The following is a 13,502-nucleotide window of genomic DNA, read 5'->3' on the forward strand; positions in this document are numbered from 1 at the left end:
GGCCAAAAATACATTGGAGATTTTTTTTTAATTTCCATAGTTGAAGTTTTTTTAAACATTAGAAAAATTTTTAAAAGTTGAGCAGCTCTGATCTAGTTGAAGTAATATTACTTTTTGAAGAAATTTGAGGTGAGAGATGACAGAGAAGAGAGTCTGTGAACTTGAAGATAGATCAATAGAAGTCACACAGTTTGAATAGCAAAGGAAAAGGAAATGGAAATACCTAGTACTCAGCATCATATCCACGTTGAGGTAACTATGCCTAAACATTCTTAGGTGAAGATAATCGTGTGGCAAGAGTACAAAAAGTAACTCTAACATATGCAGAACAAAGCCAAACGTGTGTGTGTGGTGATGGTGGGGCAGGGTTGTTATTAGGAGGCTCCAGAAGTACACCAAGGAATTCAGGGGCGGGGAGTGCCATTGGATGTAATGAGCAATGAGTGGAAAATGGACAGTCACTGGGAATCTCTCCCACTCTTCTCTCTCTCCCTCTTTCCGCCTGTGGTGGATGCTGTGTGTACTGCCCAGATCCTTCTTCAGGAATAAAAGTCTTACTTTCCCAGCTGCTGGGAGGACTCCCAGAGACAGCCTCTGCTACCCCTGATAGCCTCTAGGGATTTCTGTGGCTAAAACAGAGCCCTACCTCGGGCCATACTTTCTTCCAGCCTACATCCAGTGACTAATCACCATGAAGGTGGAAAGGTCTGGTGGGTCCCCTTGCTTCAGCGTGGGACACTTGAGAAGGAACATCTCAGTTCCCTACAGGGCTGCTTTTATTGGAACTGCATCATGGCTCAGCTGCTCTCTGCCAAATTCTCCTTTCTTCTCCTCCATTCCAAAGAGTGTCTCAAGGGTACTTCTAATAAATGTGTGTACGTTAGCCTCACGGAGTCTGGTTCTCAGGCAACCTTACGGGGCCACCAGACTTCCTTCCCTCTTCCTTTTGTTTCCTTTTCTCTCTCTTCTTCTCTCTCTCTCTTCCTCTCCCTCCCCGTCAGACTATGTAGCTTCTCACCTCCCCTTCTCTCTGACCTTCTACCTCATTCTCTTCTCACCTTTCAGAACAGCTTCCTCTGCTCTTACAGCTGCTCAGTCACTGTCCCTGTAGCTTCTGCCATTGGTTCCCACCCAGAGGCTCTTTACTGGGTTGAAGTACCCATCCTGCAGCTGCCATGGGTGTTAGTTTATAACAGCCTACATTTGCAGACTTCTTTGGAGGATTGTCCTTAGCCAATGGGAACCTTCATCTCTGGAGATGTCAGAGAGGTTATGCCCCATACTCTTGGGTCAATGATTATCAGATGGGGTGTATAAATGTCCATCCTCCTTGCCTCAAGACAGGACACACTGTGTGGTACAATTCCCACCCTCGAGTACCCCGTGGAGTCAGTCTGAAGCCAATTTCTCCTGAAAGAACATCTCTGTGTTCTGTGTAGCACTTTCCCCTGTCCTAGTCTCACTCCCTTACAGGTGTAGCAGGAGAGCACTCCCTCAGTAAATCCCTCTGCTTTGAGGGAACCTCATTTAAGATAGTCACTTTACAAATCTGGTGCCTGTGGCTAAGTGACCCAGCCTCTGCTGTCCTAATTCCAAATATCAAGGAGAAAGAACTCGATCAGCTTCTGGTGAGCCAAGCCCAGCTTCTGGGTTAAACCCTGGATCAGGAGTTCACTCCAGGTCCAATCATCTGCGGCTGGAGAGGAGTCAGAGTTATATAGTATAGGGCAAAAGAAGGGTACAGGGAGAGAGGACAAGTCTCAGGAAGGACTGGACAATTCCTGTGAAAGTGTATCCTACCATGTGTCCTCCTCCTCAGTTTTTCTTGAATTTCTGTCAGCCTTCTCCCTCCTCACCTCTTCCCCATCTATAGTCCCAGGTTCGGATTGGAGGGTGAGGGGTTGACAGGTAGTATCACGTGATGAAGACGGATCTGGATTGAGTGCCCGGAGGCCTGAATTGGAGCCACCTCCCTCGGCTTGCTTCACATCTCTGGTTCTTGGATTTCAGGTAAATTAGAGAGTCGGTTTGCTAATTTAAATAGTCAATGCTTCTGTGAAAACAGAGAAGAATCTAGGCCTTTCATCTCTGCATCTCTGAACTCAGCAGAGGGCCTGGCACAGATTTAGAACACTGGCAACGTATTGAAAACAGGGGATATCCTTTACAAATGAAACGGCCGTGAATTACATTAAAATAATAACTGTAAAACATGACCTGGAAGCGCGCAATATTCTGTGTGTGGAGCCGGCACACTTGATGAGTGCGAATTTGTGTCAGGTCGGTGGTAAGTACCTTGCGTGCTATTCTGATCACTGTTGCAGTGTAACAAATCACCCCAAAACTTAGATGCTTAAATTGACCATTTTAGGATGCTCACAGATTCCGTGGGTCAGGAATTTGGACCATGTACCATGGGAATGGCTTGTCTCTGCTCGGTAACATCCAGGGCCTCGGTGGGGAAGATTTGACAGCTCGGTGCTGGAATCACCTGGAATCATCTTCACTCACAGGACTGGTGCTTGATGTGGCTGTTAGATGGGGCCTCAGCTCGGGCTGTCGACCAAAGCCTGGGCTTCCTCAGAATGATGGCCTCAGCCTCGTGGGACCTTGTGGGTGGCTGTTGAGGGTTCCAAAAGCAGTTGTCCCGGTTCACAAGGTAGAAGTTTCATTGTTTTTATGATCTAGGCTCAAAAGTCAAACTGCATCATTTCCACCACATTCTATTGATTACATGCCTGCCCAGATTTAAGGATAATGGAATTAGGTACCACCTCTTGATGGGGTGGGGGCAAGGTTCTCATAGAGCACATAGGATGGGAAATATTGTGGCCAGATTCGGAAAATTCAATCCACCAAGTGCACATTATCTCATTTAATCCTTCCACTATCCTTGGAGTAGGCATTATTGTCCCTTTGCAGATAAAGAAACTGAGGCTCAGGGGCGCCTGGATGGCACAGCGGTTAAGCGTCTGCCTTCGGCTCAGGGAGTGATCCCGGCATTAAGGGATCAAGCCCCACATCAGGCTCCTCTGCTATGAGCCTGCTTCTTCCTCTCCCACTCCCCCTGCTTGTGTTCCCTCTCTCGCTGGCTGTCTCTATCTCTGTCGAATAAATAAACAAAATCTTTAAAAAAAATAAAAAAAAGAAACTGAGGCTCAGAGAACTTAAGTAACTTGCCTGTGAACAAAGCCAGTATGTGGCAAGGCTGGATTTAAACCCAGTCTCTACAAAGCAGGTGTTCATCAACAGCATATATCCTGCTTATAGAAAAAAGGGAACTGAAAAAATAAGAAATTCAAAGGCCAGTTTTCCCTGCGTGCAAGATCGGGAGTGGGTAAGACTTCTTGTCCTCCGTAACTCTAATGTCAGTTAATATCTTCCCACGGGGTAAAGGAATCTGGTTTCTATGCATAACTTCCCGAGGCATTGCTTCTTGGAGACTGTGTAACTACTGTGTGTACCTTTGGTGCCTCAAGTTTGCCAGATATGTGCTGGCAGTGGGGTTGCTGTCTGCCCTCTTCCCCCTACCCATTCATTTGGCAAAGGAGTGTGGAGGAAGCTCTGATTCACACAGAACCAGTTCATGCCAGGAACGTCTTCTCTGCAGTGATCCCTTCTTGAAACCATATCTCCCCTTTAAGCTCAAACAAGGAGCACTTCCTCCAGGAACTCATTTTTGATACTCCCAGGATCTTTATAATCAGAATGTTCAGATGATGATGATTGGCACTTATGACTTACTCTGTAGGTTTCTGTGTCCTAACCCTCCAATTAGTCTAAGGCCCCAGATGGCAAGGGCCATGCCCTATTCCTCCGCAATTCTCCTCCCCAAAACCACAGGAACAATACCCCATTCTTAATAGGTACTCAATGAATAGGACTGATTAGACCAAAGGGACTTATGAAGTTTATTATTATATTATAATAGAAGGACACACATGAGTCTTCAAAAGCAGTTTTTGAGAGCCTAGCCTACCATAGGCACTGTGCTAGGTGCTAACAAACCATGTGATCCAGGAGTAGGAATTTAGAAAATAAAATATGAGCCTCCTGGGCACTCAGCAGCATGTCAGTAACATCCAAACTGATTTCTAGAAGTGAAGCATCTTTGATCAGATAAAGAGGCCTACATATTGGGTGAATTTGAGGCAAGTACTGTAAAGTTACAATCTCAATCAGCTCTCAGATGATTATAGGGTCACTTAGAAAGTCCCTAAATAGGGTTTTTAAAATTCAAAATCTTGACTTTCACTTCTTCTGTGAGTTTTTTTAATAATTTTTTTAGCTAGAGCTATCAAATAAGAAAAGGATGGGTCTTACTATTCTTTATTTCAATTCAGTCTTCTTGTAATAAGCAAATTTCTCTTCCCTGCTTTAAATTTGTCACCATTTCACCACAAAATGTTCTTAAAAGCCATGACCTTTGGAAACACCCTTGAATGTTATAAATCAGCTGAGAAACCTGTTCATAAATCTTGAGTAATGAATATCAATGTTTCGTGTTCACTCCTTATTCACGTCATAAGCTCTTGATCTAAACACAACCATATTGTATAAAACTATTTCCTCAACGTGCCATCACCCAGAATAAAACAACTGTAAATAATTACCTTTGGGATATGAAAGAAAATGTAAACATTTTATTTGGCAGTTGTTTCTGAACACATGAATAAATAAATGGAAAAGTACATATTAATATTTCTTTTTGGAGTAACAGATACCATTAAACGCTTATTTACACATCTTCACTGCAAAGAACAGTCACACGATTCAATTTTGTCATAAAAAAGGTCACTTCCCACACCACTGGACTGGACAGTTAAGGATGGAGATACTGGTAGTGCTTGGTTCTAGCAGTCTCAATGTTTGAAAGGCATTCATTTGCAAGTGTGATAAGAAGAGTCATCATGCATTGAGTTCATCCGGATCATGTATTGTAGAAAGTTTCTGATGGCAGTCACAGAATTTGGTGTGTCATGCGCTTAAGTCAACTATGACATGTTTGTAAATCTGTGTATTTCCCTTAAAACTGGAAGCAAAAAGAAAATTACGCTTATTAATGGACACATGCGTGAATGATCTTGGTGCCTGAACATTTAATTCCTGAAATTTCACAAATTTGGCTTTCTCTGCATCCCAGTTATACACTTGCGTAAAGGAATAATCACTTCCAAGAATTGCATATTGGTAGTTATTTATCTGAAGAGGCTGGAACACCATGGATCCTCGTGATGGCATCCTCTGAATATCCTGAAATGAGGAACCTCCCCATTTCATTACTTTGGAATCACCAATGAATCTTGTCAAGCAAATGTACACGTCACCTTTCACTGAGAAGTGCTTAACGGCATATACATCCTCCATGTTAGGGATGTCAGTTTGGTTAATGAATAATTGTGTTGCTTTGTTCCACTGATAAATTACAGGACGCTGAGAACTACTAGACAGTATTAAATGAGGCGTTCTGAGTGTCTGAGGTGTTCTGGCTATTTCTAGATATTCCACATCAGTGTCCCTGTACCACGCATGTAAGGATTGATGGGAGTAGAATCCATTTCCATTCCACTTATAAATGGTAGTAAAACCAGCTTTTGAACTGTCAGCAACAACAAAATACCAGTTGTTTTCAATCTTGAATGTTTCAATGTCATTGGGTTTTCGGATTTTGAGAATTTCAATATCCTGGATTTTTATAAATTTATTTGCAAAACTGTCTCGCTTATAGATGTGAGAGCCGCCAAACAGCTGGGCCACAATAACATAGAGCTGAGTTTCAATGACTATAGGCTTGCACACTACAGTGGACGTGCCTGGGAAAAGACAAATGAGAGATTAGTTGGATGGCCATCCTCTTCTGCAGCATGTAAACATGCAGCCTGAGGCCATACAACTTCCACAAAATTAGCCTGGAATAAGAGATTTCCTTGGTTGAATAGGCAAGGCCAATCTCCAAGGCCCAATGGCAGCAGGATCCTGAAGTTCTGTGCCTTTGTGCCTCACAAGGCCTTGTTACCAACAACTGAGTTGTCAAGTCACATCCAACCTGTGCTAGACATTCAGGACACACGGCCTGAGTTTTCTCCACTCACTTCTTGCAGAAAGAAAGCATTGCTTTCCCTGACACATCATGAGTTAATTATAATAATTCTAGTGAAAACTGCCATTTACTGAGCACCAACTATGTGCTTTGCCAAATCATCTCATTAAAAATTCCCAAAAATCTTAAGAGTGAATATTATTATCCTCCCTTTTGCAGATGAGCAGACTGAACTCAGAGAGGTTCAGTGCTGCTAGGAGAAGGTAGAGTTGGGATTCAAACCGAGGTCTACCAGCATCTCTATGCTTTTAATCCAGCCTGCGGGGAGGTGAGCTATTCCAGGGCTTCTGACTTGGGCTAGAATCCCACAAGTTTCTAGAACCACCCTACAAAGTCTTGAGCAGTGATCTGGGTAGCCCATAATTCTACCTGTAATTGGTTTGTTCCTAGTATGAATGGCTTCTTACTCTAAAAATAATGTGATTTTCCCCGAGGAAAGGAAAGAGATGCCACTTGACATTTTTCTGAAGCTTTAGATCACTGGTGGCAAGAGAGAAGACAAGGAAGAGAAATCCTTGAGAAAAATGAAAGACGAGTACGGTCACAGGTGATACTCTTGAAAGTTATTTTGAGAAATCTCAGAGAACAATATGGATCAGTGTCCTTGCTCGGTATCCTTTTGGTAAGAGTTTGACATTTATCAGGAAGTATAAATATCATTTATCAGTAAATATCAACTAGAGGGAACTTGGCTCTAGGAAATCCAAAGCGATCAGGGCAAATCTGGGCCCCAAGCCTTTTCTAACTTTAGGAGCTCCAAGGCAGTAAGTTCTGCACCAACTCTTTCTACTAATTGGTGAGATTATTCTATTTGTGACCCTTTTCAGGACTCAACGGATTATGTGACTTTGGGAAAAATCACTTAACTTCTCTGGAATTCAGTGTTCTGTTCTGTACAATGAGGGTTTGGCCTAGACCAGGGATGCCCACTAGGTTTCAACCATGTATCAATATTGATCAACTGATTGATTGGAACACTGCCTGGAAAACTGTGTTGAGAAGGATTCTGTAGTCCTGTCTGCACTCTAGAAGCAAGAGCACTGTGATTGATTAGTGATGTCTTTATGGGGGTAAGGCAGGTCATAGTGACTGCATATTTGGCATGTATTTGTCATCTTGATGAGATGATGTCTTCTGAACGTCTGCATATATGTGATTCATTTCTCTTTCAAGTGTTCATCTTAAGATTCATCTAGAGTAACTGATGGACTATACACAGGTAAGAAGAACCTGATCTAAACTGCACAAAGCTGCTGCAGTCCATTGGAAAATTGAGGGGGCTTTGGGAGAAAGGGAAGCATGACCTTCCTCCTTGAGAAAGAAGGTGGTTTCTGGGAAGACCTCAGTTTGGAGAAGATCCCTTCATCTGGGCACCCTAGTCTCAAGCAAGTCCCAGACCTGTCTCGATCCTGTAAGCAATGGGGCTGGGGGCCACCAACACAATCTAATTATGACCCTTCCCACCCAAGAAGTGTAATCTCTTACAGGGAGGTTTGAATGTTCTCAGGAACAGCTTTAAAGGTATTAGAAGCTAAAGCTGATGGAAATATTTTAAAGGGAGCCCTATATCCTAAATTATTTAAAAACTATAAAGTTGTTGAAATGAGAACAAATTTAAGAGGTCACCTAACTAAAGGTTTTCATGAAAGAAAAGTAGTTTCCAGGTCAAAGTAAATGCACAAAACACTGGAAAGAGGCTTCCTTACCACTAGACTTCTCAGGGCCTCTAATGCTTATGATTACGAATCTCCAAGAGGGAAATATGGTTCACAGATTAATTGGACCAAAAACCCTTTTTGCCATAAGGAGTGCATTAACATTTTGCCAGAGTCTCGTTTGTGCAACAGAGCTTGAGACTCATTGATCTAAAATAACATCTTTATTTTATAGTTAAGAAAAAGGGAAGGACCAGTGAGGGTGAGTGACTAACCCAGCTAGTTTGTGGCAGAACCTGGATTAAAACTCATGATTTCTAGTCCAATACATTTCTTTCGAAGAAAAATAGTCCACCTTTTATTTGGCATTTAAAATGCTAGGTTCTATGCTAAGTTTCTGGAATATGTGATCACATTATCTTATGATTATATAATCTTACAACAACCCCGTGAGTTAGGTATTATTATTCCCACTTACAAGTCAGGAAATCAAGATTTAGGGAACAATCCCCAGTCACTTAGTAAATGGTACAGTTGGGAATTAAAGGATTCTAAGCCTGCCCAAGCATCCCCCTATACCAGTTGTCTTTTTCTGTTGCCCTTGGTCCAACCCACTTATCTTTCAATTCAAAATATGATCAGGCTTTTCATACCTGTAATGTTGTCATAATTTCGGAAGGTCTTTTCTACGTGGTCCCATTCAAGGAAAATGCACTTTCCGGTAAAAGGCTGAGCAATGACTACATACTCATCGTTCATATAAGAAAAAGTATCTATGGACAGTGATTGATAAGGCAGGTCTTGAGACTTTGCAAATTCTGCAAAAACAGGAAATGATGATGAATGACCGTGTGCTAATGCCTCGTTCCTTGGCTAGATCTCAAATGTCCTTAAGAGATACATTTATTTAAGAGAAATAGTAAAACGATAATTTTACTTTGCTTTAAAACCCACAAAGTTTTAATGCTTTATCATATTAAAAAAAATAAATTTGGTCAGTTTTTAAAGACATAAAAAATATCAATTCCTGCACACACACAAAATGTAGCCCTTATTTTAACTTTATGAGGTGGAATGACTTGGAATACATTACCTGTAATGATGCAATCAAAATCCTTGGGGGAGAGGCTATTGATTTTGCGCTTCTTGTATTCTGGGGGGCCTTCGCAGTAGATGTCTTCAACAGTTGCATTGGTGTGGCCCAGCCATTCCACCAGCCACTTCAGTTTACAGTCACAATTAAATGAATTCCCTCTCAGGTCCCTGAAAGACAAACTTCAGTTGATTTTGCTGTATGAGGGTCCTATCTACACAGGTATGACCTCTACTTCAGCAATACACAGAATGCCTTACCTGGCTTTACATCATGCCCCATAATCTACCTTGAACCTGACTGACAATTCACTTTGAGGTCAGAGAGTTCCTACAGTGCACCCTTGAATGCCATCCAGTCAATAGAACCTTAAGTTATTCCCTCTTGGATCAAGGCTGCTCTGTCTAGAGCTGTTCTGTCCATAGAAATATAGTGTGAACTACATATGTAATTTAAAATTTTCTAGGGGCACCTGGGTGGCTCAGTCTGTCAAACGTCTGCCTTCAGCTCAGGTCATGATCTCAGGGTCCTGGGATCCAGTCCCATGTTGGGCTCCCTGCTCAGTGGGGAGTCAGCTTCTCCCTCTCCCTCTGCTCCCACTCATTCTCTCTCTCTCTCTCAAATAAATAAATAAAATCTTTAAAATTTTTTTCCTAAATTTTCTATATTTCTAGAAAAAGTAACAAGAAAGAGGTGAAATTAATTTTAATAATATATTTGATTTAAAATAATTTATTTTATTATTTATTTTAAAATAATATATCTTATTTAATATCTCACACAAATATTATCATTTGGCTGTGTAGCCAACAAACATTATTAATGAGGTATTTTACATTTTTAAAAAATATTAAGTCTTTGGAGTCTAGTGTGTATTTTACACTTAGAGCATAACTCAATTTGGATGCTAAATTTTCATCAGAAGTATGTGATCTGTATTTAGATTTCATAAAATTTATAGCTGGAAAAAAATAGTTTCACACAACCAAGTTGTTCCAAACATAATTAAGTTTTGCAATAACTGAACTGAGAATCAGTTTTTCAATTTCAATTTAGTTTTCTATTTAATTTTTTAATAAAAATTAAGTTAAAATTTAAAGCTTTGTTCCTTAGTTACACTAAGAACACTGCTTGGTGACCATATGTGTGGCTACCATATTGGACAGTGCAAGTCTAGAGGATAGAATATAGTTCTTATTATATCATATTTAATTAAATCAGGTGAGCTATTTGCTTTTGGTCTTCCTCACAGATATAATTCATCCTGATCTTATTCCATGGTCTACAAATTCAATTTTAATAGGAAATGACTTCGACACAGCAGAGTTAACTCAGACATCCAGCAGCTCATGTCTGTAATAAACTATACGGCATGGATCGTTTAAATTTCCACATATGATCCCAACTCACCAAGTTTTCTGTTTATTTGCATTGCTTCTGTTCAGAAATTCCAGCTCCTTCCTAAAACCCTTCTTGATCACACAGAATTCCCAAGATAGGTATTGCCTAGTCCTCACACACAGCACAAGAATGATTTTTAAATTCTTCAGCATTTAAATCTTTTTTGGGGTACATTCAAGAAAACCAAGAAATCCACTAAAAGACAAGTTGGCAAGGATCCTTGTACTCCTTAGATAATTCTTGATTTGGGCATATCGGAGTAGGCCTAAGAGGCAAAACCCATTATGGGATTTCCACAGAGACTGAGCCAATTTCAAGTGGGGTTTGTTGTTGTTGTTGTTTTGTTTTTTGCTCATGTGTGGTACTGGCTGACACAAGGATGGGCCAAAGGATGATGCCCAAATAAACTGTATCCCCAAGTCGGCCATGGTATATAATTTAACTTCCAAGACATTCCCAGGACTGACTTCATCTCCCAAGAATATTCTGACCCTAAGTAATGAGTGTCAACTTTTCTGGGTGATTGTAAACCAGAACGACTAACTGTGGTTTATCCGAGACTCTCTTGGAACTGTCCTGCTTCTGGCACTTTCTTGGAAATAAACCATCATTCAGGAATTGGGGTAATAGGCGCTGAGCAGAGGGGCTGGGGAAATACCACAAGGAACAAAGAAAGTTTTTCATTAGCTTATTGATTTGAAGTTAAATACTAGGTTTAGGAGAAAATACTTGACTCAGATCTTTTGTTATTGGAGAAAAGTTGTTTTGAATATATATTCTATAGCAAAGTACCTGATTTGATAAGATAACTTTTGTTTTCATATATCCTTTCATTTGTTCCTGTATCTACCTCATGACCATTTAAATACCCTTCTAATGTCTGAAAGGCATTTAATGAAGCTAAATTGCTTTTGAGAGAGTTAGGCATATATTACTTGCTTTGCTTACAGCAAAATATACAAATTCCTTACAAAGATCTTTCACTCTGAGGCTTAAAAGTCAAAGTTTGAAAGCTCTTTTGTTTGAAAAAGGGTCAAAAATAATTAAGTTCATTCCCTTCCTGGGGCTTAAGCCAAATTCCTGGGGATTAAGCCTAGAGTTGTTGTTCAGTCTAAGGAGAGAAAAGGCAAACTTGCCTCCCTTCCCCCACTTCCTGCTCCATTTCTCTGTTGACTGACCAACCCAAGGGTGTAACCTTTCATCTGTACTCGGTCAGTTTCCCAGACTCCTTTATGTTTTTCCTTTGTAGCCCCATTTCCTGGACCTCATGAGAAAAAAGGCATCTTGAAATTTCACTCTGGGCCTCCTCTTCCTACCCCCTCAAAGTCCCTTATCAACACTCTCTATAGGACAGACACTTCGCCCCAAGGAATGCCTGGGCACTATATGTTCAGAATTTCCAGTGGGAAATACCATAGAAGACTCAAACATTAGTTCAAGTAAATTTAAAATTTAAGTCAATTTAAAATTTAAATTGTAAAATTCTAATTTAATTTTAAAGCCAGTTACAAATTCTGAACATCAATACTAGGCTTCTTTGTTAACTACTGCAAATTAATTAATGAGTGATTTCTTAGGTCCTCTTACACATTTGTTAAAGAATCCAGGCCTTTGAAAATATCTTTTGGGAGTGTCTGGAGATTGTTGTTTGCGAGGCTCCTGGGGAAAAAAAAAAAAAAAGAGTGATGTAAACTATAATCATAAACTAAATAGATGCATTTTATGATAAAACTTAATTATGAATCTGTTTTATTCTTTCCCGACTACACTAAATTACTTGCCATACCTTTTTTATTTCTTCTTCTAAGATACTACTCAGATTCCCGCTATCGTATTTTCAATTCTTGGTCTCTTTGCTTCAGCGCTCACTCAGTATTTACGGCACTTTATGTATCATGGCCAAAAAGAAACTAACAAACAACCTCCAGAATACCAGCAACAAAATGATATTGGGCATCGATCTTTCTCTGTAGAATGGAATATGATATTTAGTTTAGGGGATATGTCCCAAATGATGGCTAACTAAATGGGTGAGAGTGCCATTTCCTCTCACACTCATGCTGCCCCTTCTCCTCCCTCTCTCCTTCTCACTTGCTCCAGACAGTGGCCAAACCCCCGACTGATAGTGCCAATAGCTCTAGAGTTTGGGGACCTGTCTAACCTATTCCCCTGCCAGCACATCCTTTCTTCTTTCCAAAGTATATACTCCTTTAAATTTTTTTCTTTTCTTTTAGTTCCATTCATTTGACCTCAGAGAACAACTTTCTCACAAATATCCATCCATCCATCCATCCACCCATTCATCCTCTTTAATCATCTCTTTTTCTTTTCTTCCAGTTCTTCTCTTATTGTCACAGGAACTGCTTTCTCATTCTCTTTCTCTTTGTTCTTTCATGAATCACTTTAGTGATTCTAATCAAAGCTAATGACTAAGGAATTGTCCTGATGGTATCAAGAAAAGAGAAATGTGTCCATATTGCAGAAGTGTGGATATAACAAGGAGAAGAAAGGGATGTAGGTGCTGATAATTTTCTATTTTTAACCAGCATTGTGTGTGTGTGTGTGTGTACATATCTGCTATATACTTTTCTTATGAATTTTTTTCCACAAAAAATTAAAAACTAAACTGAAACAAAAAGAGCTTATGTTGTTGGCCTCCAAAGTCCTTGAAAATTCTCTCAAATTCCATTTAAAAGACTCTCAGAACTCTTTTGTCTTCTACCTGCTCTAATTAATATATTTCTCAAGTGCAAAAATTCAAGACTTTTAAAACCTATTTTTAAGTTAATTATGTTGTTTTCCTGAGTTTTAGAAGTTACAACTAGGTTGGAAAACTCTTTTCAATGAACCTTGGAACATAAGAATGGGAACTGAATCAGAATGTTCCAGTCTCAATGACGGTCCATTATGTAAAGAAGGGCACAGCTTTGGAGCCATTCTGAGCTTGGTTTGAATTCTGACTCCACTATTTCCCGGCTGTGTGACTTTAATTCTGAATCTTCTTCAGGACTCAATTTTTTCATTTTTAGGGGGAGGTAATACCTCATGTCACAAGATAGTTAGAAAAGTAAATGAGTTAAATCCGGATGGTACCTGGCATCTGGTCTATTCTTGATAAAGGGCAGCAGGGAGGAGAGGGAGAGGAAAAGAAAGAGAAGGGCTTTCCTAAGAAACAACATTTAGGAAACTAGCCATATGAAAGAACCACTATGACTGTAGTGGTATTAGGATTAATAAAATGTTGCTAAAGAAG

The 13,502-nt window shown here is 40.1% G+C and overlaps 1 protein-coding gene across 2 annotated transcripts in view; it reads right to left on the minus strand.

Annotated features, from left to right (window-relative positions):
• Positions 1 to 3,968: 3,968 nt before the first annotated feature.
• LGI1 (leucine rich glioma inactivated 1) overlaps positions 3,969 to 13,502 on the minus strand; it is a 38,143-nt gene continuing 28,609 nt past the window's right edge. Inside the window, exons 5-8 of one of the 2 annotated variants that reach the window (XM_040623746.1) lie at positions 11,837 to 11,908; positions 8,849 to 9,018; positions 8,409 to 8,573; positions 3,969 to 5,032 (exon numbers count right to left, since the gene is read on the minus strand). In XM_040623746.1, coding sequence (XP_040479680.1) covers positions 4,995 to 5,032; positions 8,409 to 8,573; positions 8,849 to 9,018; positions 11,837 to 11,908 — 445 coding nt within the window. In that variant the 3' untranslated portion in view covers positions 3,969 to 4,994. Of the gene's footprint in view, positions 5,814 to 8,408; positions 8,574 to 8,848; positions 9,019 to 11,836; positions 11,909 to 13,502 lie in introns of both variants that reach the window. The other variant, XM_008696263.1, reaches the window with a different exon arrangement.

This window comes from Ursus maritimus, unplaced genomic scaffold, assembly GCF_017311325.1.
Source record: "Ursus maritimus isolate PB19 unplaced genomic scaffold, ASM1731132v1 scaffold_7, whole genome shotgun sequence".
Lineage (NCBI taxonomy): Eukaryota > Metazoa > Chordata > Mammalia > Carnivora > Ursidae > Ursus > Ursus maritimus.